The 25,225-nt window shown below is 31.7% G+C and overlaps 2 protein-coding genes across 3 annotated transcripts; both read left to right on the top strand.

The window, feature by feature from the left end:
- The first annotated feature begins 5,299 nt into the window (after positions 1–5,299).
- Positions 5,300–7,229, top strand: LOC110722233 (dof zinc finger protein DOF5.4-like). The gene has a single exon (XM_021901502.1). It carries the CDS (start codon positions 5,826–5,828, stop codon positions 6,846–6,848), a length of 1,023 nt encoding a protein of 340 aa, XP_021757194.1. The 5' UTR covers positions 5,300–5,825; the 3' UTR covers positions 6,849–7,229.
- A 5,063-nt stretch (positions 7,230–12,292) lies between these two features.
- Positions 12,293–20,623, top strand: LOC110722232. Of its 2 annotated transcripts, none has more exons than XM_021901501.1 (6): positions 12,293–12,917; positions 15,688–15,788; positions 16,201–16,298; positions 17,766–17,977; positions 19,675–19,715; positions 20,120–20,623. In XM_021901501.1, the coding sequence occupies exons 1-6, from the start codon at positions 12,533–12,535 to the stop codon at positions 20,150–20,152; spliced, it is 870 nt and encodes a 289-aa protein (XP_021757193.1). In that variant the 5' UTR covers positions 12,293–12,532; the 3' UTR covers positions 20,153–20,623. The 2 variants fall into 2 exon arrangements, with proteins under 2 accessions (XP_021757193.1, XP_021757192.1); XM_021901500.1 differs by having other exon boundaries at positions 12,296–12,917; positions 19,675–19,730.
- The last annotated feature ends 4,602 nt before the right edge of the window (positions 20,624–25,225 follow it).

The raw sequence follows: 25,225 nt of genomic DNA, 5'->3' as shown, positions 1-25,225 counted from the left end.
TTGAATTTTAAGTCAAGCCAGCGTCGCGCCAATGACTTTAGTTTTAGGCCTTGTTTAGTTCACCTTATTTTTACTTATTTCAGAAAAAATAAGTTTAGATCAGATCATATCAGAAAAAAATAAGTTTAGATCAGATTAGATCAGGAAAAATAAGTTCAGATAAGAAAAAATAAGTTCAGATCAGATCATATCAGGAAAAATAAGTTCAGATCAGATCAGATCAGAAAAAATAAGTTCAGATCAGATCAGATAAGTTCAAATTAAATACAAATTATTATTATTATTATTATTATTATTATTATTATTATTACTATTATTATTATTATTGTTCACACAATAAACGATAATAATTAAATTTTCATTATAAGCTCCAAACCATAAACGTTTACAAATATAATTTCCATCATAAGAAGTTCCAAATTTCCTTCGCTATATTAAGTTGTACTTCGTTCATTACAGCCTTACGATTCTCGTTAAACAAATCATAATTTGCTCTTGGTTCGATTTCTATACCACTATCAATGGGTATATCCAACTCATGTAATCGAATAAAATTATGTGAAGTGTGAATGCAACAACCATAATCGCCAATTGATGTTTATTTGGCATCATTGTGAGTATTTTCCATTGAGATTTGAATTTTCCAAAACATCTCAAATCATTCCATTGATTTGTTACTAGTTTGATATTGAATTGCTTTCCACATTTTACGATCAAAGTACTCACTATTCTATCCCAATTAAGCTTTAAATATCCAAATTCTTTCATCTCAGCTCCAAGCATATGTCCAATAATATCTCCGTACATTCTTCAGACCATGCTACCCTACCAGCCATTACACTATGATAAAGAGCACTTTGGAATCAATATTTCATGCATAAATTATAGACATTAATGTTGAATTGGCACCAGGATTATAATCAAAAGGATTCTTTTGAAATAAATGAACTGAAGATAAAATATTAATTGTGCTTTACATTTTCATCGATATTACTTGCATTAGGTCAAATGTAAAATTCATGAAATCAAATAAATGTATATTTTCCTACATTATCAAAAAAAAAAAAAACAATGGACAAATGATAAAATTAATGACATAGAGTGTTGAAGTATTTACCTATGATGGAGATAAAAGACAAACAACCTATTGAACAAATGAATAGAAAAATATTTTAGGAGATTGATTTAGAGTGTGAAAATTATGACAATAAGATGTTGTTTTATATAGGAAAATAGAGGTGCTACCCATAGTTGTTCGGAATATTGAAATATGAAATGATAATTTTCAATTCAATTATTTAGTCAACCATTTTACATTACCAAAAAATTTGTAAAATTCCCTATAAAGCTATGACAAATTTAATTTGCAATTTAGGTTTTTTAGGATCCCATTTTAATACTTTCTTATAAACAAATTCATTTATGATGTTGGATATTGTAAATAATAAAATTATCAAATATTACAAGTATATTACCTTATACTATATGATAATATTAATACCTTTAGGTTTCTTTTAAAATATTTGTAAGGGATCTAAAATATTTTATAATAATAATAATAATAATAATAATAATAATAATAATAATAATAATAATAATAATTTTCCTAACAACAACAACAACAACAACAATAATAATAATAATAATAAATAATAATAATAATAAATAATAATAATAATAAATAATAATAATAATAATAATAATAACAACAACATTAATATTGATTAAAATAAAAGTAAAATATTGAAATAATCAAAATAAGTTCAGATCAGATCAGAAAAGATAAGTTCAAATCAGATCAGAAAAATTAAGTTCAGTTCAGATCAGATCAGAAAAAATAAGTTCAGATCAGATCAGATCAGAAAATATAAGTTCGGATCAGATAAGATAAGATAAGATCAGACCAGACCAAACCAGATCAGCTAAAATCAGGTGAATTAAACAGGGCCTTAGTCGCCCGATCGGCTATCAATCTCATTAGCACTTCGTAAATGGCAAGAAGAAGGATTCTAATCAAACCTCAACTCTTATGATTTTTTTTTGTTCAATATTTGTGAGGTAGAATAATATGTATTTAAATGTGAGGAGAAGGGTAAGAAATCCTCACATCCAAGAACAAACGAAGATGGAGTTAGGAGGATTTGACTTATAAGGTGAATTTCTAACTAAATACATCAAGTGTTTGTGTGATTATGAATTGAAATTGATGTTATAAATTTTCTCAATTTAGACATTTTTTTGTAAGGAAAAGTACACAAAAAGTTAGGCCTTGTTTGGTAGTAAGCTTATTGGGGGTATATTAGCTTATTTGACTAACTTTAGCTGATTGACTAGTCAAACAAGCTAATATAAGTGTTTGGTAGAAAGCTTATTCAAAGAGCTTATTCCACTAAATAAGCTCTTTTTGAAAAATCTCATTTTAGGAGCTTATTCAATTAGCTTATTCATTAATTATTGTGAAATGACACTTATAATATCATTTAATTTAAAATCCTATCTAAACTACCTACCCCACAATTAGCTTATTGGTCATTTCACATACTCAATCACCTTTAAGCTATCAGCTATTTACCAAACACTTTTATATAACCAGTTAATACAATAAGTTAGTCAAATCAGTTAATAAAATCAGCTAGTCAAACTCAGCTAACTCAATCAGTTTCAACTTTCAGCTTTCTCCCAAACAAGGCCAGAATATTTTTCTTTCAACTAGCCTAATTCTTAGCTTATTATAGTGAATAAAATAAGAAAACTTATCTTAATGAGCAAGCTTGCATAAAATGATCCAAAAAACAATGTAAATATAATTAAAGTTTACAAAAGAATAATAATTACAAAGCAACCTCTATTAATGGCTGAATTTTCCATAGACAAGGTGTCTTACCTTGCAAATTACAGTACAAGTATTGATGATATAAGTAAACTAGAAATACCATTAAGCATTAAGGGTGCATGTAGAAAAATATATCCTTTTTGGCATACTGTACCAATGATATTAAAAGTGGTAAGTAGTAATAATCATAGCTACTTAGGCTAAAAGGGGCTCTATTTGTACCTTGTGAAAATTGACAATTAGCTATGACAATAATGAAACATGAGCTCCGTAGACTAAAAGTGGATTATTTGTACGTTGTGAACTTTGACAATTAGCTACGATAATAATCATGAAAAGATTGTACACCGTAGTCCGGAACAAGGGCCATTATTAAGACTCTCCACCAAATAACTTTTACTTATTACTTATGATCTGACTTTGATTTAGTGCGGATCACTTACTGTAGCTTCGGCTTGGCCCGATTTTGGTCCGACCGTAATTCTTTTGTTATTTCGGTCCAAATTTTGACTCGGACTATAATCATATTTGAATTTTTCTAAACTTTTAAATAGAAGTAACATAGGCGTATAAGCAACATATCCATGGGTTCAAGCCTTCTCAACTTGAACCAATAATACCGGGGTATTACTTATTATGTAGGATGTTTAGCTTTCTTATTTTTGTATTGTATATTCGCAAACAAAAATAAATAAAACTAACTTCTTAATTATCTAAGTAAGGTCCAATACACGTACAATTTGGTGTTTCAAGGCTAATTTGCTATTTATTTTTCCATCTAGTGAGCAACTAATAAGTTACAAGTCTAACAACCGTACCCCAGAGTATTGAATAGACATTATGTAATATATGGCTCTAAATATCAATTCATTAAAATATATTCTTCTTACAATAGTATAATTTAATAAAAGTAGTCATAAAAAAATTACAAGTATATCTATATACTTCATGCATTCCAAATTGTAAGTAATGACAAAATAGTAGTTCATAACAAAATCTAACCATATAAAAGATGTTTTTAGTGTAACCGTGTAACAAAAATAATTATAAATCCAATGATACCAAACACCAAAAAAAATAAATCCAATGATACCAATAGGCAATAGCTATATACTGCATGAATTTCGTACGTACATGCATGTAATGGATTGGAAATATTTGAGTAAAAAAAAATAGGTTAGGTTAATTTTGACCAAAGAAGATATTGGGTTATTTGGTTACTGAAAATTTTAAGGGTTTTTTTTTTATTATTATTATTTATATATATATATTTAAATCTTTTCATTTTATTTGTCATAAAGTACTTATAGTTGTATTTCAAATATTTGGTTAGGTTTAAATCAATTCTATACTTGATTAGCTACTCTTTTCTCAGTACGTGTTACAATATACAAGTAGTAGTATATAAAACAAAGTAAAGAATATCTACCATATACCCCACAAAGGTTTTATGAATTGAAATTTCAGTCAAAATCAAGTTTGATGAAATCTATCATGCATGTACCAAAATATGCTTTAGTTGTAATTTGTTTTGAAAAAAAAAAAATCCTAATTTAATGTATGTTATAGTCCATAATCCCTCTCACGCCCCCTAAATCTATCAATTAAGGCAATTAGGCCAAGACGGGTGGGCATCACTGGTCTTAGCTTCAATTATCATCCTTAAAAACTTTAAATTGTACAAGGTTGATTACATTACATCCACCATTATCATCATAATACTTAATAATGAACCAATCGATTAAGCAATCAATTAACATTTTTTTTAATTAATTTTTGGTAAGAAGATTGGCCTTATTAATTCGTCAACGAACGTGATCAACTTAGAGGGGACGAGGTAAAGAAATGACACTATCCCAAGTATATCGAACTCGTGATTTCAAAATCACAACAAGGTGAGTTCCTCTCTACATGCACTAGGCGAACATGCTTGGTTAAGGACCTGTTCTGATTTATTGAGCTGAAATGAACTGATTGACGCTTAATTGAATTGAACTGAATATTTTATAAGAAAAGAAAATTAAAAACTGAACTAGATTAGAGCTGAACTGAACTGAAAATAAGCTGAAGAGAACATACCCTAAATATATAGCGAAAATGCCAAATTACTAATTTGCATTTATACGGTTCAAATATGAATGTGACTTAACCGATCATTACCTTAGAAAAAATATCACAAGAAAACAAAAAGACAAAGACAATGGTCTACAAATATCTTACATAATACTTCATAGATACGACATACTCGTATTAAGGCCTGTTCTCATACGTTGAAGTTCAGTTCAGCTTCTAATTTCCTTCTCTTATAAAATATTCATTTCATTTCACTTCACTTCAGTTAACCTCAGTTCAGTTCAGTTCAGTTCTGTTCAATTTAATTCAATAAATGAAAACAGGTCCTTAGTCGTATATACTTCCATTGCCACATAAAATGGATGACAAGAGCAAATAGTTCATGTAACTATGTAAGATCGTAAGTAGTCGTACAACACACCACTCCATAGTGGAAGATCCGAAGATATATTTCATTAGTCGTACATAATTGCATATTGCATGAACCTAAAAACCCCATTACAAATCACGAATCAAAACAGCCTACGTGTCAAACTCTCATCCATTTCTACTACTATCACACCCATTCTAGGTGGCCGACAACTCGACAACCCTTGATTTTTGGACATCGTATACCCCTCCTCTCCATCCATCCGTCCACGTGTCCTCCCTTCTCTTCAATTCACGGCTTGTACGGTCCCAGTCCCACTCTTCTTCGTTCTAACTCATACTCTCATACTATACTATCATCATCTATTAGTCATCATTACTTTTCTTAACTGTTTTTCTTTTCTCTCTCCTCTTCACCCTACCCAACTCCACTCCATTAAAACCACTCTCCAAACATACAAACAAACAAACCCATAACTTAACATAACATAACACAATCAATTACATATTTCTACTATCTTCATTTCATATTGATCTTCCTGCGTCACAAATGCAAGACGTACAGCCAATCAGCAACAGCCTTGTCGGCGGAAGGCTGTTGCTGAAGCGAATTAACCACCAAGACCAAGATAACATGATCAATAGTAGTAGTAATAATACTAACTACCAAATTCTACAACATCATCAGCAACACCAAAACCACCACCAGCAACAACCGCAGGCGGCGGCGTTGAAGTGTCCGAGGTGTGACTCATTGAACACAAAATTCTGCTACTACAACAACTATAATCTCTCGCAACCACGTCATTTTTGTAAGAACTGCCGTCGCTACTGGACCAAGGGTGGCGTCCTTCGTAATGTCCCCGTCGGCGGAGGCTGTCGAAAATCTAAACGATCATCGAAGCCGAAAACATCTACAATGATTTCCATCTCATCTAAGAAAACTGCTCAGAATAATAATAGTAACAATAACAGTTCTCATTCTAGCAGTGAGAGCTCCTCCACGCCGCCCACCGTCAACGGCGGCGCGTTGTTTCAAATTCCGGAGATTGAGAACTTCGGGATGACATCGGAGATTGAGCCGAGTCTGTTCTCCGGTGATATTGGTGGGTTCATGAATTTAATCAACAACAATGAAAATCATAATAATAATAACAGTAATAATGATGAGAATAATAGCAGTGTGATGACTGCTGAAGAAGGGAATGGAACGGCGTCGTTTAGTGAATACCTGCAGAATCATCAGGAGTGGGATATGGAGAAGATTTGTGGGGTCCATCAAGAAGAGGATAAGATTGGGGGATCCATTGATCTGGTGGTGGATCCGACGGTCAGGATTGAAGATTTGTTGCAGAACAGAGGAAGTAATGTGGGGTTTACTACACTAGATTGGCATCTAACGGCTGGTAATAATAATAATAATAATAACAATGATGATAAATTTGATAATAATCAAAGTTTATTTGAAGTTCCTCAAAGCTCAACCGTTGATCATCATGATTATTGGAGTCAATCAACTACAGCCGTTCATCATCATCAATGGTCTGATTCTACTACTAGTCATCTTCCTTGATTAATATTGTTTCTCTTTTTAACACCCAATAATTCATATTTTAATTATAAGTTTTTTTTTTTTTTTTTTTTAAGAAAATGGAGTTAAGATGTAAATTTTTTAATACCCGTTTTTTTTTTTTTTTTTTAAAACCCCAATTATTGGGTGTTTTAATAGGGTTGATTGATACTTGTGTTTAGAATGATGTTTGCCTGATTTTCTTTCCTAGTAGTGAAAAAAATTAGGATTGATATGATAATTGATGGGTGTTTTAATTTGAATTATACTACAAATATGGGGTGTGTTATGTATATTTTCTGACTAACCTAGAATTTTATGTATCTAATGTTTGTACCCATTTTTAATTTCAAGTCTAAATGAAATCTAATGATTTTTAGTTAATTACTATTGAGTTGTTTGTTTAACTTTTAAACTGCTCTTATATATGATGCACTTATGATACGCTTTATTGTTATTTTTGAGATTGCACAAAATTAATTGGATCCTATACGAGTATCATACACAAACCTTTAAGTTTTTGCCACTAGATCCAGAACTCATTGGTTGGTCATTTGTTGATATTTGTTATTACCTCCGTCTCTAGAAGTTAGTTCAATCTTGTTTTGATGGTGATTGACACATAAATATTAACGTCAAATATGTAAAAAAAAAAAACAAGGTTGTATCTTTATTGTTAAAAACAAAATATTAGGACATAATATACAATATACTTCAATATTAATTTTCGAGTATTAGGATATTTAGCTGAAAACGATTTTTGTTTTGACAAGTATAATAATATGAACTAATAGTTATCCAACATAATAATAATAATTGAATAACTAAGGGCTTGTTTGACATCATTTTTTGTTTTCAGTTTTCTGTTTTTTTGAAAACCAAAAACAGGAAAGAAGAAAAATGTGTTTCCACTTTTCTGTTGTCAGTTTTCAAAATAATCATGTTTTTAATAAGTTCAAATAATTTTTGATTCATTTTGGGACATATATCACATACTTTTAAATAACAAAAAACCAAAAAAAGAAAACCGCAGCAATGTCAAACGAACCCTAAAATAATTTTTTTCATTTTGATCTAATAAAGTAATAATTACTACTTAGGGGTTCAGTAGTTAATTTGTAAATTTTTTGTTAATAATGAAGTATGTTTATACTTCATTCACAGCTAAAGATGATAGAAAATCAAATTAAAATAAGTATGATACTTTATTCAAAACAAACTATTCATGTAAATCACATTAAGATAAGTGAATTACTATAATCAAAGCTAAATTTTCACCTAAAAATTGATTAAATTTTTAACGAAATACTCAACTTATTTACAAAAGCAACCTTTTATAACTTATATCATGTATAAAAACTACTCATATGGTACCATTTATTTGTCTCATTACTCTCCTATAATGACTAATAATGTGTAAGGGTCTATTCTATTCACCTTATTTTCAGGAAAAATAAGATTTGATAAGGATTAGCCAAGTATAAATTACATTTAAAATATATTTTAATGAGGTGTAATAAGTTTGGATAAGTCCAGATTAGTTGAGATAAGTTCAGATAAGTGAAAATCAGGTGAATTAAACACACCATTAATGGATAAGATTCTCTTCTAAAGGGGACTTTTGTCAATGGAATTTGATTACGTAGTATTTGAAGCTTGGCATGGATAAGTCAAATTTTGACCCTACCTTACCTCAGTCAGAGTTCGACAAAGACCTTACCAAAAATACAGAGTTTGAAAGAATTTTCCAAACCTATGATCTAAAGAACATGTTAGATGTTATTAGTTGAAAACAAATTGATCCAAGTAAAATTTAAAACTAGCAAGTTTAGTTCTGTGATCCATTTTTTTTTTTTTTTTTTTTTTTTTTTTTTTTTTTGACAAATCTGTGATCCTTTTGGGTATAAAACAAATACAATATTTGGCATGATAATCAATTTATTAAGAATTTATATATAACAAAAAAAAGGTCTATATTTGAATCATGTTAACAAAAACTAATTAGAAATCTAGAGGATAAATATAAAAGAGAATAGTACATCAAAAATTTTGATAAAATCGAATTGCCAAATTAGCTTTTCTTGCATTTTTGCTATAAAACTTGTGGAAATTCCTATGAGACAATTATTTTCTGACAAAGAGAGTAATTGAATTGGTTTTTATTTTATGTTTTTATTTTTTTTATTTATTTTTATAGTGAAAATAATATTGGAGTACTTAATAAATATTATATTCTTGTTAAGTGGTTTTTTGAGTGTAAATAAGAAAGAATAAACGATCTTGTTGAGTTGTTGGCACTTTGAAGTGGATAGAATAATGAGAAGTTGAGAAGGATTGAATCATGTGAGGAGCAAAGAGTGGTATAAATTGTACGGATTGTTTGGGCTGTGAAAGTCCATGTGCGACAACTGCTGGCCCAGTTGCTCATTTCAGGGCCCACTATACCAACTAATTTTGACAAGTTCACATATGTCTCGAAACGATGTGTACTAGATATAAAATAATTGAAACGCATCATACTAATATCTATAGTACGGTCTTGGTCGGTTACACGGTTAAGAGAGACTCATAGTCGACAATTTTTTTTTTTTTTTTTTTTTTTTTTTTTTTTTGAAAAAAGGTCCTAAAGGACATTAAATTTCATTAATAATAGCCCTATGACAGCTACAATTGACAATTAATGATAATGAAAACGAATTTAGCAAAATCAAACAAGAATTAATCGGGGAAGGGCTAAGAATCCAAATACATAAGTATAACAATTCGGCACATTCTCGGTTCGTTGTCTCATACAACTTTTTGAGTGGGTCCGTCGCCGCTTCGCAATTTTGTGAGAAAGAAAATTCTTGTGGTGATTCCGTAACCCGAATTCGAGCCATAATCAATAGTAGCCCCGCACAACCAGAGACCAAATTAAACACAAATAAAACCTTGTCTTTCGAAGGAGTCCGAAAAACCTTGTCTTTCGAAGGAGATCGAAAAAACCTTGTCTTTCGAAGGAGATAAACCCTTTCTTTCGAGGGAGACATTATTGTAACCTAGAACAAATTAAAAAACTTGAAAGAAAATAAAATTTGAGGCTTTCCACTGGTGAAATCCGATGGAAGCCCCTTCAAAATTGACAATGAAGGCTAAAGTTTAGGAGAGAAAAGAGAGAGAGGAGGCTAGGGTTTTTTTTTATAATAATTAGGATTATTATATCATAGTCGACAAGTTTTTGAATAGGTTAAACAACATTGATTATTAATTGGTTGTTGGTGTAGTGGTGATTGAGACTACACTTGATAGAGAGGACTCGTATTCGATCCTCCGCAACAACAGTCGGGAGGGGACTGAAACCTAACCATCCAGAACTGATCACCAAATCCGGATTAGCCCAAAAGGGTGAACCGGGTGGAACACCAAAAAAAAAAACAAAAGTGATTATTACTTCATCTGTCCCTATTTAAAATAAAGGGACGAAGGGAGTATCTAGGTAATATCATATATAGGAAAAGTAATCTTTTCTTTATTTATTTTTGATAGAATGCAATGTGTAGTCTTCACTTACGTACCATTGAATGATTATTTTTTTTTTTTATTTTTTTTTTTAAGATAAATCATTGAATGATTGATGGTTTTGTTATTAAATTAACACTCTGGTTTGATGCCTTCATCTATGTTTTCTACTCAAAACGAAATGGCCTCTAAAGTGAACTTGTTTGGAACGCAGATCGTACAGTTAAGAAACAGTTTGGATAGCTAGTTTTAATACACAAGCCTTGGCATTTTCACAGTTTGGATAGCTAGTTTTAATACACAAGCCTTGGCATTTTCACAGTTCGGATAGCTAGTTTTAATACACAAGCCTTAGCATTTTCACTTTCACTAAGCATGAATTCAAAGTTTACAAAACTTTCAAAAGCATCTGATAGGAAGACTTATTAGTAGGTGTTTCAATTTTTAAAAGGCAAACTGTTCTTTTAAGAAGCCAACCATTACTTTGAAGCTATGCTAAATGCATTTAGGTTATCTCTATTAAAATAGAGAGAGATTGGAGAAAACGGCTTAAATCTTGTATGATATTCACGACTATAGTACAATACAAAGGATACCCAACTTGCCTAAAACCCTTAAAAGATACATGTTAAATAAACATATATTTAACATAAAACCAACTGACTCATATTAACCTTAATTATGAAAACTCTCCAACATTATATAACATGGGCTTTATTATTAGACAATGGACACCATAAGAATGAGAAGTTTTAGTTGTTTTAATCATGATGAACTGGAGTGTGTTGCAGAGCCAATCTCACTAAGGCTATCAACAGGAATAACAAATGCTTTGGGAGGTCTGTTTTTGACTTACTGGTGGAAGAAATTAGACATTTGTAGCATTGGAGAAGAATTTGAATTCTTCTATTGTCACCATGTTAAAAGGAATAATGGTATAGCCCACTTTGTTGCTAGATTACTGATTACCTCCTTCAAATGGGGTGGAGCAACTGTTTGTCAACTCTTCCCCGCCGGGAGTAAATTCCTTGGCGCGGAGCTTGATGTAATTTGAATTTTTGTATTAACCATAAGTAGTTTTTTTATTTGATTTTTTGTATTATAACCATAAGTAGGTTTTTTTTTTTTTTTTTTTTTTTTAATTATTTTTTTTTTTATTTTTTCATATCTTTTACTAGTAGAACATTTTGGGGACGTTGGACTTTGGACTTTGTAAGTAGAGGGGGTGTGTGGCTATTAAATCGTTTGGATTAATGTCAGCCTGTCAGATGAGGCTAGAGGTGTTAATTCGGGTGTTCGGATCAAATTCGACGAGATTTGATTTACTATTTTAAACTTAAGTAATATCAAATTATTGTGTCCATGCGAGTTGACTCAAGTTTTTTTTGGTCAGATCAGGTCTATAATCTATTTCAAACTTGAGCTATACTAAATTATCGTGTTCATGCAAAGTTTTAATACTTCTAGGTGTGACGATTAAGGCCTTATTTAGGGTGTGTTCTATTCACTTGATTTTTAATTATCTGATCTTATCTGAATTTATCTAAACTTATTAACCCTTATCTGAATTTATTAACTATGAAGTAAGTAGAATTAAGGTGAACAGAACAGGGCCTTAAATAAGTTCAAATCAGATTAGATCATCGTTTTATGTGCAGTTTTTTAGCAATAAATATCTTTAATTTCGTAATTGAAAAAATTGTGAAAATTATACATATTAATAAAATACACATTGTTACGAATCTAACAAGATCTTACTTTATATATTTTTCCTTGTAGATTATCGTATCTTTAAGTTCAAATTGTATTCAAATTAGACAATCAGATCATACCAAATCAGAATCAGATAAGTAAAAATAAGGTGAACTAAAAAAGCCCTAAGTTGTTTGAATCGATGTTCGATCAAGTTTGATTTATTTAAAAATCGGGTTACTCATACTTTGGATATCAAATCGGATCTAGTGTATTTGTATGGTTTCATACTTTAATCTCATTCCCTTCCGCTCCCACGCCTACGCCACAGGTTGAGTGTCACACATGACCCAGCTTCTGAAACGGTCAATCCCAATCAATTCAGTCTTCACCCCTTTCCTTCAACCCAACTCCTACAAAATCCAACCTCAAAATTCCCGGAATTTTCAATTCATCTCGTATCACGCTCGCTATTACCTACATTGCACCCCACCAAAATGGATTTCTGGAGCAAAGCAAGGAGTTTCGCAGAAGAAGCGGCTAAACGATCCCAAGAACTAACCATTGAAGCTGCTAAACGATCTCAGGAACTCACTTCCACCATTGGTGGCACCTCTCGGATCGCCGACATTGTCTCTGAAACCGCTAAACGCTCTAAAGAGTTGGCTGCTGAAGCCTCGAATCACATCAAGGCTGAAGCCCTCAAACGCGCTGATCAGATCAAGTCTCTCTCTCTCCTCGACCCTTCTAATCTGCCTTCTGATTCTTCTCAAACTAAGGAGGTTTCGCCTGAAGAGCTTCAGAAGTTTGGGATTACCGATGAATTGAGGGAATTTGTTAAGGAGATTACTCTCAATACTTTCCAGGATTTCCCACTTCCTGGTATGATTTTTTTTTTTTTTTCTGGGGTTTTTGTGTTTTTGGATTTTTTGGAATGCGGGTTTTGTTTTTCTTGGATTTGTGTGAAATGGGTTTGTTTTGGATCTTGAATTGATTGATGATTTTTGAAGGTTTTGATGTAACTTTTGGAAGCTTGATTTGGAACTTTCTTTGGCTACACTTATGCTCTTTTCTTGTTAGGGGAGGAAAATGAAATGATAAAAGTGTAATTATAGGGAATGGAGTGAGAGACAAGGGTTTTGTAATGATTGTTCATGCATGAATTTCAAGGCTTATCTATCTGTATGCTAATGTGTTATTGGGTACAATTTTTTGCTGAATGTGCCAGTTTCGTGCTGGATTTAGTACAATGTAGTTTTGGTGTAATTGAGGATGAAATCTATTGGTTAATTTGATGTGAGTTTAGAAGCTTGAGCTTTCCTAATGCAAGTTGGCAATGGAGGACATGGGGAAGTGCACAACTCAAGGGAGATTGGGAGGCTCAATTTGGTGTATCAGTTGACAATACCATGCAATCACCACATATTGGTGATCACCATTTTTTTCTTTTTCGAATGGGAAAGAGTGGAAGGGAAGAACATAATAAAACATGGAATACAACGCAGTGAAGAGTGTATTTACATGATGGATATATTTTAACGGAAGAAAGGAGATTATATGATTCTCACTCAAGCATTGGGGATGATGTATCTAAGCATGGTTGCATTTTTTCTGCCATTCGTATTAAATTCATTTTGAATTTGGCATAAGGGAAGGAAGGGGGGGGGGGTTTAATGGAAATTCTTTGTTGTTTACATAGGCTTTTGTCATTCTTAATGTAGGGTTGTGATACTTTAGCCTAAGTAAAATAGCTCTAGAATCTGAAGTGTAACAATTTGTATCATTAATCATTAATATATTGAATTGAAGATGATGATTTTGAGTCGGTATATTAACTATAGTCCACTGAGGTAATCTCAATATCAAGTGAGGTTCATTAAAAAACTATTGTTTGTTTTTGAGGATAAGATTTCTCTGTAATTCACATGTCGAGGAAGTTTTTAGTATGAACTTCATCTTCCCATTCATCAAAAATTGGTTGTTCATTATCTCTAACCATAAGACTGTCATTAAAGCCTCATTCACAACATGTGCTAATGTGTTGGGTGCATCCGTATATCTTTTGCTGAATATGTTGGTTTAGTGCTGGATTTAGTATAATGTGGAGTTTTGGTGTAGTTGGTGCCGTAATCTAATGGTTTATTCTATGTGAGTTTGAAAGCTTGAGTTTTTCTGATGTAAATTGGTATTGGGGGACATGGGGAATTAAGGGATGCCTTGATTTGGTGATTTGTTTGGCCACACTATGCAATTGCCTCTTGATTGCGCAACTCAAGAGACTAACCTTAGAATTGTTAGAATAGCAATTTGTATGTTTAGTATGCTGATAATGCTGAGGTTGTACAAATTAACCATAGTGCTTTGGCGTTATTAAGTGACATTTATTGAAAAACTACTGTTTGCTTTCCAGGATTTGATTATCTGGAAATTATGTGACAAGAAAGATTGTTTAAGTAAGGACATTATTATCAGTTTCACCTAACCAATCATCAAAATTTGAATGGTTTTTACTTATTACCATAAATACGGCCATTAAGATTCATTTACAAATTTAGCGGTTATTTGGTTGGATTAAAATAGGAATGGTTTTTATAAGAAATTGTAAAAACCTAAAGACTGTAATGGTGATGTTTTTCTAAGTGAGAATAGATTATGCAAAGTATGTTGCTGTCTTCTTGTGTTAGGAAGGAGTCCGAGAGGGAGTTACTTAAGAGCTACATGTGTATGATATGCTGCATCAGTGGGCATGTGGATATGTCTCCCCAGAATGGGTAAAACTATAAATTTATGGGGGAGCCCGTTAAAGATCCAGGAAAAAGCTGAATCTCAAGAGAATACTGTGTATTTTAGAGCTAGAGTTGTATGGTGCTGGTGGAAGAGCAGAGGGAAGAATCTGCTTATGCGGATTTGAAAGTTAATAATAGGTTGGGAAAGGCTGAGATTAAATTTGTTCGTTTTCTCCAAGTAACTTCATATACTTATTTAGTTCCCCCAATCCTACAGTAAAGTTCATATTTTGACTCTGGCACAAAGTTCAAGAGTAATTTTTTAAAATGCAAATAAAATTATAAGAGAGATAATAATGCTAAGTAGTGAGTATAATGATAGAAGGAAAAAAGACATATGTGAAGGAAAGTAAAGTTACAGAAAATCTTTCACCATTGATATTACTTTACAGGGATGTCCCACGATAGCAATACCAAATTTTGTGTGGGACTGAGCCACTGAGGGAGTATAATGTAAGATGTCGGAATGAGTATTTGGCTATCTGGTTAGGGAGCTTCTGTGTTTTCAGCCTAATGCATTGACATTGATGTTTAGTGCTCTTTTAGAGCATCTCTTGCATTCTTTTGCATCTTCGAGCTCAATGCTAAATGTTGCAGTTGCTTCTGGTCTCTGTAGTACTAGTAACTTAGTAAGCACTGTTTGGTTCCATTTTAGTGGAAATTTATTTTTCCACGTCACTTGTTAGTTGTTACTACTTATCCCACACCCAAATTGGTCCTTTCTCTGAGAGGCAAGCAATTGAGGAGAAAGCTAGAAGTTTGCTTAGAATGAGAAAGCAGTTGATATACTACATCTTGAATTGTCTTATTGATGGAGCCCTCAATGTATGGGTATGTGCTAACATGACATGTTGTGTTTTTGCCAGATGATGCTCCAGTGTCTGATGTTCCAACAGTCTCAAATGTGCGGCAGGATCTTACAGAGTGGCAGGCTAAACATGCCACTCTTATGTTGTCGACAGTAAAGGTTTTGTTTTATTTTATTTTATTTATTTATTTTTGTCTTGATACGTGATGTTTGATTGTGATATCAAATAACTTGATGGCTGATTGACTTCTATCCTTTGTGCTTCACTTGATGTGATTGACAATCGAAGGGAAAGGGAAAATAAAATGGGGGAAAAGACAAAATTAGATATCCTAAATCTCTTTCTAGGTGAATGGAGTGAGATTCTATGAATTTTGGCAGCTTCCATATCCATCATTCTCCATCTTGCTTCCTTAGTCAATTGGAGTAACATTCAAACGCATTGTTTAACACCATATCTCTCTAATCACTAATTTCTCCTTTTGTGACATTGCCTGCATTAAAAATGTGGTATCTGGTATGCATGTTAGTGGCTATGTCTTTTATCATCGCTGATACCTTTTTCTGACAGGAAATCTCTAAGCTACGGTATGAGCTTTGCCCCCGTGTCATGAAAGAGAGGAAGTTCTGGAGAATCTATTTCATGCTTGTCAACAGCCATATATCTCCGTGAGTAATTTATTTATAAAATTATAATATACTTCTTTCATTCTTTATTTTTTTTTTAACTGCAACATTGGGAGTTATACGCTTGCCAATACACATCTCATAGCATTGATATCTGTAATTATGTTGTTGTAAATATTATAAAAAGTTATTTTTTGAAAGTATATATTTTGACAAATAAAAAAATCTAACTAAATTCCATATTATATTTTTTAAAACATATGTCACAAATGACGATCAAAGGAGTGTGTTTGAGAATAGTGTATAATTCCAAACGTATACAAAGAAGAGCGTAGGTATATTATAGAACTACCCTGCGTTTCTCTATTGCCTGTTGTATACTCGTACCTGATTACAAATATAGCATTGTTGCATAAATTCTTTGCTCTTGGATGATTCTTTTATGTGTGGAAAAATCTTGGGTGTGGCTGTTGGTATGATTTCTAAGTGTCTGGCTTCATCACACTAAGTTAGTGTGAGACCATGTCATTCAAATTTTGTGATATGTGATACAGTTGAGGCTAACTTATGTAACAAGGAGACTCATAGTTTGTCATGTCTAGTTGATTTGAGGTGGCCTTTTGCTGAAAAAATGGTGTTAGATGTGTCAGGATTTGTTGAGAAAAATTAAATTATTTGACAAGTAATAGGGTCCAAGAGAGTGACACCCATAAACTTGATAAATTCTGTTGCTGTTTCCCTTGGTCTGAAATGCCTGGGAAACAATTTGCACATTGAAGAAAAGTTGGGGATTTTCAGTTGTTAAGCCGTAAGCCATGCTGAATCTAGTGTGATGAAGGCCAGTGTTCATTGTTGTACCCATTGATGCTTGAGAATAAATGTATGCAACAAGAATTGACAAGGATTGGAAGTCCAAGCAGTGCAAGAAAATGCTATGAATCCTTAGGAATGGCAGTTTCTCAAAGCTAAAATCTAATCAATCATCACAATGTTCAGCACGATTCCTCTCTCTAATTAGCTCTATTTATAGAGCTTTCCCGGTACTAACTAAGTGACTTCTCCTACAGGATTATTACCCTTTATATATTATTATACTCCTAATCCCCCCACCCCTTTCCTAATATTGATTCATAGCATTCTATGGCACTGCTCCCACGAGTCTCCAAGTAGAGATGTGGAGGCATTGACCCTAGCCTTGATTTGTTTCTCATATGGAGCACAATTTCCTTGCACTGATTTATTGCTACCCTCTTTTTCTGTGCGTAATATAGACAGTGAAATGTGAGCATTAGAAGCACTAATTACACATGATAAAAATGCTTGATATATATAGTCTTTGGCTTCAAATTGTCATTAAAATCAGTAAAATGTATGTGTGTTCCCTATTTAACTTGAATTATTCTTATAGAATTGCTATACAATTTTTAGCATCATTTTCTGGTTTCAATGCTCTTTAGTTGCAATGCTCTTCTAACCCAGCAGTCCCAATCTATGTTTTGCTATAATCAGGTATGAGAAAAGATATGATGAGGTAAAATTAAAAGCTGCAGAACAAGAGAAAGCTGAAGCAGAGAAAGAAAAGGAAATTGTTGCAAGTGTTGCTGAGTCTAAAACAGATGTAGCAGAACCCACGCGGCCACTCAAGACATCAATGTCATCGGCCGAGCAAGATTTAGATGTCTTTCTTTTGGGAGACCTTGGAGATAGCGATGACGGACCAGGTACTCTTGCATATTACCTCTGTATAGATATTTTGGAAAAACATATTACCTCTGTCACATCTCATTACTACGTATTTTCATATGAATACTTCTTTATTGGTCTGCTGCTTGCATAGTTGCATCTATTGCATGCATGTACTGTGCTGGTTAAGAAACCTGCGACTAAGTTATTCTGAGATAGGTGGGGTGAGATAAGATAAGCCTACAGACATATCGTATGGACAAAATTGGTGACAAATAGGAGGACAAATCTGCAGATGTACTAACTTGTTAATTATATTCTAGGAAGTAGGAAGGGACAAGATAGTCTAATCTGCCTAGTTACTGAAATATCATTTCTGTATTGATTTTATAAGATACAAGCTCCAGTGACTTGAGGATGATCAAGAACTTCTTAAGATATAGTTATGTTGTACATATATCTTTAAACAAATATCTTATTATAGCTGCTAATGACCATTCTTAGAGGCGTAGAGAACTTGTGTTTACCTAGCTCATCGTTATTTCAAAATAATAGTTTCTGATATTAGATGCTACAGTAATATCTACCATGGTTTATGAAAATAGTTTCTGATATTTGTTCCTCTTGTCAGAGATACATCTGAAAATTTTTACTTATTGCTAGCAATTTACTGTACATAATATTGGAACATAGATAAGGTGATAGACTGAAAAAGGGTGGTGAGAGATTAGAGAACGAGGAAGAAGGAAGAAATAATTTTGAAATTGGTGAAGAATAGGAAAAAGAGGAAGAGCGGAGGAGAGAGAGAGGGATACTGATTCCAAATGGCTAAAGGTTATGTTCTTTGGAGAGAGTCATAGGGAAGCTTTAGTGAATATATACAATAATCTTGTGTTGTGCTCATAAAACATAACCTGGGAAAAGCTGAGGTGCTGAACAACATGCTAGAAATTAGGTCCATTACAATATAAGTACATCTGATAACCAAACCAGTAGTATCATCCCTTTAACCAAAATAAGAATTCCAAACAAACAACTTTGCATCCCCCTCTTCCCAGCACACACACAAGCCGAAATAAAAACAAATTGAAAATGGTTTTGTTTAGTAATGCTAACTACATCATTCCTTTTTTTAAGGTCTTGGAGTCTTGACAATTGACATCCATCAGATGTTTGTGACTTTTTAAATCTAGACTAGACATCTAGTACATGCTTGTCTTGATATGCAAATATTGTACTGGTGCATTGCTTTATTTTCTATTCCTGTATCATAATTAGGCTTCGACATTATGAGTGCTTTCTTTTTGTGGCAAACTTATATATTGCATTGGTTGTCATTTAGTGAAACCTACACAGAACCAGTTATTTTCTGTGTCAAAGTATCAATAATAAGGAAAATTTTAACTTTGTTAAAAATCTGAATTGATTGTTAAGGTGAGTTCCCTTAGAAGTAGCTTGGGCTTTCATCAATCCGTCCTCTTGTTAAGAAGTGATCATAGTGTGCAGATTCAAATGTCTTTTGCAGGGTTTATGACATTATTTTTTTGCATGTTCATTTATTGCTTTTACCTTTTATGAAATTCATTCAGCTTATAGCCATGTGGCCTTCAGATAACTTGCTATAGGATTTAATTTGCTGCCATAATATGGGGACTTAATTCCTAATGTCTCATCCTATCAAAATTTGTGTTCGGAATATGGTCTGAATCCTTCATTTCTTATAAATGATTAACAGATGTTGGAGATGATGATGGCTTTGATGATGACTTTGACAAGATTGGTGACAGTTCAGTAAGTACATAGACTTTTTATCCTTGATAACTTTTATGTTACTCCATGTCATGTTTATTGTACGTATTCTAGGTTTGTAGTTTTTCCTGAACATGAGTATAAATATTGAGTTAGACAGTTTGAATTTGAAGTATCACTAAACTACTAGAAACTTTGGTGCACAAATGCAGTATATTTTGGCTGATGAACATGCTTGTTATCCACCTATGTTAGATACATCAATATTCTGAAAACCCTGTTTACTGACATTTTATGGTTGCCAAGTATAGATTCCCTTTTTGCCTGTTATTAGTATTGCGGTTGGATCATTACAGAACTGATTAACTTATCCATATTAGGCTCAGAAACTGTGTTTTTGACTGTTCTATAATGATGCAACTCTTATACAGGAAGATGAAAGTGCCAAAGATTCTAAAAAGTGATAGTTACTTTGCAATGGCGTTAAAAAGCTTGAGAGGGGATTCCTTTCTTAGAAAAGATGGCTACTTGGATCGGCAACAAAGAGGGAAACTCCAAAGTTATGTCAGAAGCAATTTTTTCTGTGAAATTCTTATTTTTCCTACCTCCATTACTTTTCATTCTTACAGTAATATAAGTTCTTTTTTACCGTCGATGTTTCTGATGTCTTCTCTCTGTATTTTCTGGGTGTATAGGATCTAATTGTTCCTTGTACAAGGTTCATAAAGCTCCATTTGTTGGGTGTCTATTTTCCCTTTTCTTTTTCATATTAATGAGTAGGTATATTTCTTTTTCAGTTCTGGTCCATAGGCACAACTCTCGATTCTGATGCTTTGTTGTGGAACTTTTTGTGTACATGTTATTTTCTTGTAAATAGACTGTGTTTTTGTTAGGTTGCTGATGCTGTTATAAAAGTAATGTAAGTTTCTTTATCAGTTTTATTGTGCCATTTAACCTATATTTAGGATCTACATCCGAAATATATATACTCCTTTTTAGGAATCAGTAATCACGTCTACTATATAAAATTGACACTTTTCCTTAATTACCAATGGTTTGCAACTGTATTACTTGTTGAATTTCATATTAACGTGGAAATAATCAGCTACGTCATTCGTAATGAGTCTTGTAAAATTGTGTCATGTCTTAAATTATGAAAGGTTGGGACAAATTGACAACTATTTTCAGATTGCTGATTAATTAGACCCATGGCTGTTAACAAATCGTCTAGAATCATAAAATGGCTTAACAAAACATATTTTAACTTGAGCAATTAAAAATGAAGTTATTACAAGATTATAATCATCATTAGCCAGGTTCTCGTGTTGAAATTAGAGTTTAGAGTTGTGATGCGTGCCTCACTGAAATCCGTAATGTTCCCATCATTCTCTACAATATTTGTGCATTTGGAAACCAACCTCTTTAGCCAATTTTAGATAAAATTACTAGGGAGGGGGACCGTAGTACCCTACGTCAAATCGGTCCTTTTTATTTATTTATTTTATTTTTTTAAAAAAAGAATTTTATTGACCTTTTTACAATTATTATTACTGTATTTTTTTTAATCAAAATACTCGGTTTCAGACTAAGGGTCTGTTTTCATACGATTATTTTCATTTCACTTCAGCTTTTAATTTCCTTCTCTTATAAAATATTCATTTTAATTCAGCTCTAATAATTCAGTTCAGTTTAGTTCAGTTCAATCAATGAGAACATGCCCTACGTATTTGGTTAAAATTTTGGTTAAGCTAAATTGATATTTATTAACTATGTCAAATTTAAACCGTAATGCTCCATTTCAAACTAGTATTGGGTTGAGCTAAATTGATATTTATGAACTTTGTCAAACTTAAACCGCAAAGCTGGATTTTATACTACGGAGTAGTATTTAGTTAAGCTAAATTGATATTTATAAACTTTGTTGAACTTAAACCGCAATTCTCTCCTCACTCACAAGGGTAAAAGGACTAAGAGCTATGGTACTTCATAATTCAATTCAATTTATTTCAAACTATTTATGTAAATAGTTTTTTTTACTTTTCTTTTTTAAAAAAAAAAATGATTTTAGTTCTATTTAGTTTAAGAAAATAGGCCTTTAATGGAAAAACAAGGAATGAAGGGAGTAGCATTCTAATGCAGCAAATAAACTGGTCATTTAAATTAATTAGTGGAGTAACTATTTAATTACTGTAAATTTTATGCCTACATATGTTAATATTTTATGATTGAAAAATGTGATATAACTTGTGCAATTATTATTCTTTTTGAATTCGAATTTGAACCATTAATTAAATTTTATCACAAATCTTATTATTTTCGTCAATGAAAATATCTATACTTATAACGGAGTATTATTTTTTTTTAATTTTTTTATTTTTGGGTAAAGATGTTTTCAACTAAACTTATGCACATAATTGCAAACTAGGTTATCGAAATTACAAGTAAGGGCTTGTTCTGATTGACTAAACTAAACTGAACTTATCGGAGCTGAGCTAAACTGAATATATTATGAGAGAAGAAAATTAAGAATTAAGATAAGAAGTGAACATAACTTATTGGAGGTGAGCTGAACTGGAAATAAGCTAAAGAGAACAGGCCCTAAGGGTATAGTCCATATAGATTGACAAGTTGAGTTGTGTTTTGCCCTAACTTTCAATAGACCTCAACTTCTTTTGAGTCTAATTTAATCAATAACTAGATGAAGCCCGTGCGATGCACGATTTGTTTGATTTTTTTTAAATAATGTTTTTTTTTTGGTATTTACGAGCCTAAAATTTGTTATATATTTAGATAAAATTCCTAATATTAAAAGATAATATATACTTCCTCTGTTCTTTTTTACTTGACCTGTTTCTTTAATCACGCTTGCCAATGCAAAACTTTAGCGATCAATAACTTTAATTCTTCATAAGTAAAAACTATAAAAGTTGTATATTACGATAGTACTTATTGAGCTGAATTTAAAAAGATATCATATGAATATATTTTTCCTTACATATCATTCACAAAAGACGGTCAAAGGAAAGGTGGTGAATAGTGTAAAAGTCAAAGCGGGTCAAGTAAAAAAGAACAGAGGAAGTAATATTTAATTAATTTAAACTTAAAAATCTCATTCGCCAATTTTGCTTACATGGCATTTAAATTATTCAATTCTAAAAGAAATTAATAATCTCTTATTTAATTGGCTACTACTAAGATTTATAATCCTACATGGCGCGCTGAGAAAATTAGATCCTACGTGGCTCTCTAAAAATTCGGGAAAAAACTCCCCTTTATATATATACTAGTTTTGTGCCCGTGCGATGCCCGGATTGTTTATTAAATTTAAAGATATATTTTAATCTATATGTCAAATTTTAAAACATATCATTGATACAAAATTAGTTAGGAATTGACGTGTTTTTGTGACGATTTAAACTTGTAGACATGTAATGACAAATAATAATAATATTGGTGAATTTTTTTTTTGACCTTGCCTGAAATGACTCGTGACCCGACCTGATTGACAAGTCTACACACAGTAATAAAATTATATTAGATTGTGAAGTATATTATTTTAATTTATTAGAATATATTATAAACCATGGATGTGATACATTTTGAACTAATTCCTTTGCTCCAAAAAATATTATGATACAAAAAATAAATTTATATGATAATTTATGACAGTAATAATCTATTTTTTTTAATAAAATTATAATTCAATTTGTACATATGAAATATTGGTACTTTATCAAAAATAAAACTCTAAATTAACAATTTTATCCTAAAATTCTATCCAAATTTGATTGAAAATAAAATTCTAAACTATCTTTTCGCCTGGCTAAAAGTTTAGCTTTATATTTTCTATCCAAATTTGATTGAATTTTTTTTTCTAAACTACCTTTTTTATCCTACAAATTGAATTCTATATAATTCTATCCTACGTGGCACGACACTTGGCGAAAAGCTGGAACGCTAAGTGTCGCTGTCTCGTCGCCTGGCTTAAAGTTTAGCTTTATATATTAGTTACTAGTTTTGTGCCCGTGCGATGCCCGGGTTATTTATTAAATTTAAAGATATATTTTAATCTATATGTCAAAATTTAAAACATATCATTGATACAAAATTAGTTAGGAATTGACGTGTTTTTGTGACGATTTAAACTTGTAGAAATGTAATGACAAATAATAATATTGGTGATTTTTTTTTATTTTTTTTACCTTGTCTGAAATGACTCGTGACCCGACCCGATTGACAGGTCTACACACAGTAATAAAATTATATTAGATTGTAAAGTATATTGTTTTAATTGATTAGAATATATTATACATAATGGATGTGGTGCATTTTGAGTTAATTCCTTCGCTCCAAAAAAATACTATGATACAAAAAATAAATTTATATGATAATGTATGAGTGTTAAATTTTTTTTTTAATAAAATTATAAAATTTGTACATATGAAATATTGGTATTTTATCGAAAATAAAAGTCTAAATTAACAATTTTATCCTAAAATTCTATCCAAATTTGATTGAAAATATAATTCTAAAATTAACTTTTTTTATCCTACAAATTGAATTCTATATAACTCTATCCTATGTGGCGCAACATTTGGCGAAAAGTTAGAACGCCAAGTGTCGTATCTCGTCGTCTGGCTAAAAGTTTAGCTTTATATATTAGTTATTATATGATATGATATTAGATTAAGCTACTAGTGTGCTCATAGTTTTGCCGATTTTCAATTTTTCAATAAAATTTCCTTTCATGAAAGACTCCTCCCATGGTTAACCTAAAGAATTGTTGGTTATTTTCACATTAGTCGTCTATGCTTTGTATCTTTTTTAATTTATTAGATTACCACTTATAAAGAATTCGAGGAAAGCAAATTACAAGGATTTTTATTTGGTGCATATGTTAATAAAAAATTTAAAAGACAAAAAATGAGTTTTAAAAGAATGTGGTATAATGACAAGTCGATGATTTGTTAAGGCATGCAATAAACTCGGTTACATAATGTGACTTAGGGCCTGTTCTTATTTACTGAGTTGAGCTGAATTGAACTTAATTGATTGGAACTGAAATGAACTGAACTGAATATTTTATGAGAGAAGGAAATTAGGAACTGAATTGAGCTGATTGGAGCTAAACTGAATTAAAAATACGTCGAAGAGAACAGGCCCTTATATTATTCGCAGGTTTTGATCCCAAATAATTCAAATCCAAGTTTATATGAGCTATTTTAAGGCTAGGTTTGATTCAATTTATTTGCGTGTATTAAAACTTATTAAGTTATCTAAATTTTTTTCCCTGAAAATAAAACAAAATAAGACATTTTATGTTGAAACAAACATACCATAAAGAGGTGGAATATTACAAATCCACTCACAAGCTAACACAGTCTATTCATTTGATGATTGGATTTCGTATTATATTCGGCTATTTCTAAGCCAAGATGGCCTTAGTGGTCATAGGACCGCCTTTTTTTATTGCAATCTTGTGGGGGTTGTGGTTGGCAAGGAACAATAAGGTCTTTGGTCGCTCGGGAGCGATACAC

The sequence above is a fragment of the Chenopodium quinoa genome, unplaced genomic scaffold, assembly GCF_001683475.1.
Source record: "Chenopodium quinoa cultivar QQ74 unplaced genomic scaffold, ASM168347v1, whole genome shotgun sequence".
Taxonomy (NCBI): Eukaryota; Viridiplantae; Streptophyta; class Magnoliopsida; order Caryophyllales; family Amaranthaceae; genus Chenopodium; species Chenopodium quinoa.
The sequence above is the reverse complement of the archived record's forward strand: the minus strand, read 5'-3'. Positions and strand labels throughout refer to the sequence as shown.

Coding starts and splice junctions, on each gene's coding strand:
- LOC110722233 (XM_021901502.1), top strand. CDS start 5,826: ATGCAAGACGTACAGCCAATCAGCAACAGCCTTGTCGGCGGAAGGCTG.
- LOC110722232 (XM_021901500.1), top strand. CDS start 12,533: ATGGATTTCTGGAGCAAAGCAAGGAGTTTCGCAGAAGAAGCGGCTAAA. Junction 17,978..19,674: donor AGATAGCGATGACGGACCAG/GTACTCTTGCAT, acceptor AATGATTAACAG/ATGTTGGAGATGATGATGGC. Junction 19,731..20,119: donor ACAAGATTGGTGACAGTTCA/GTAAGTACATAG, acceptor ACTCTTATACAG/GAAGATGAAAGTGCCAAAGA.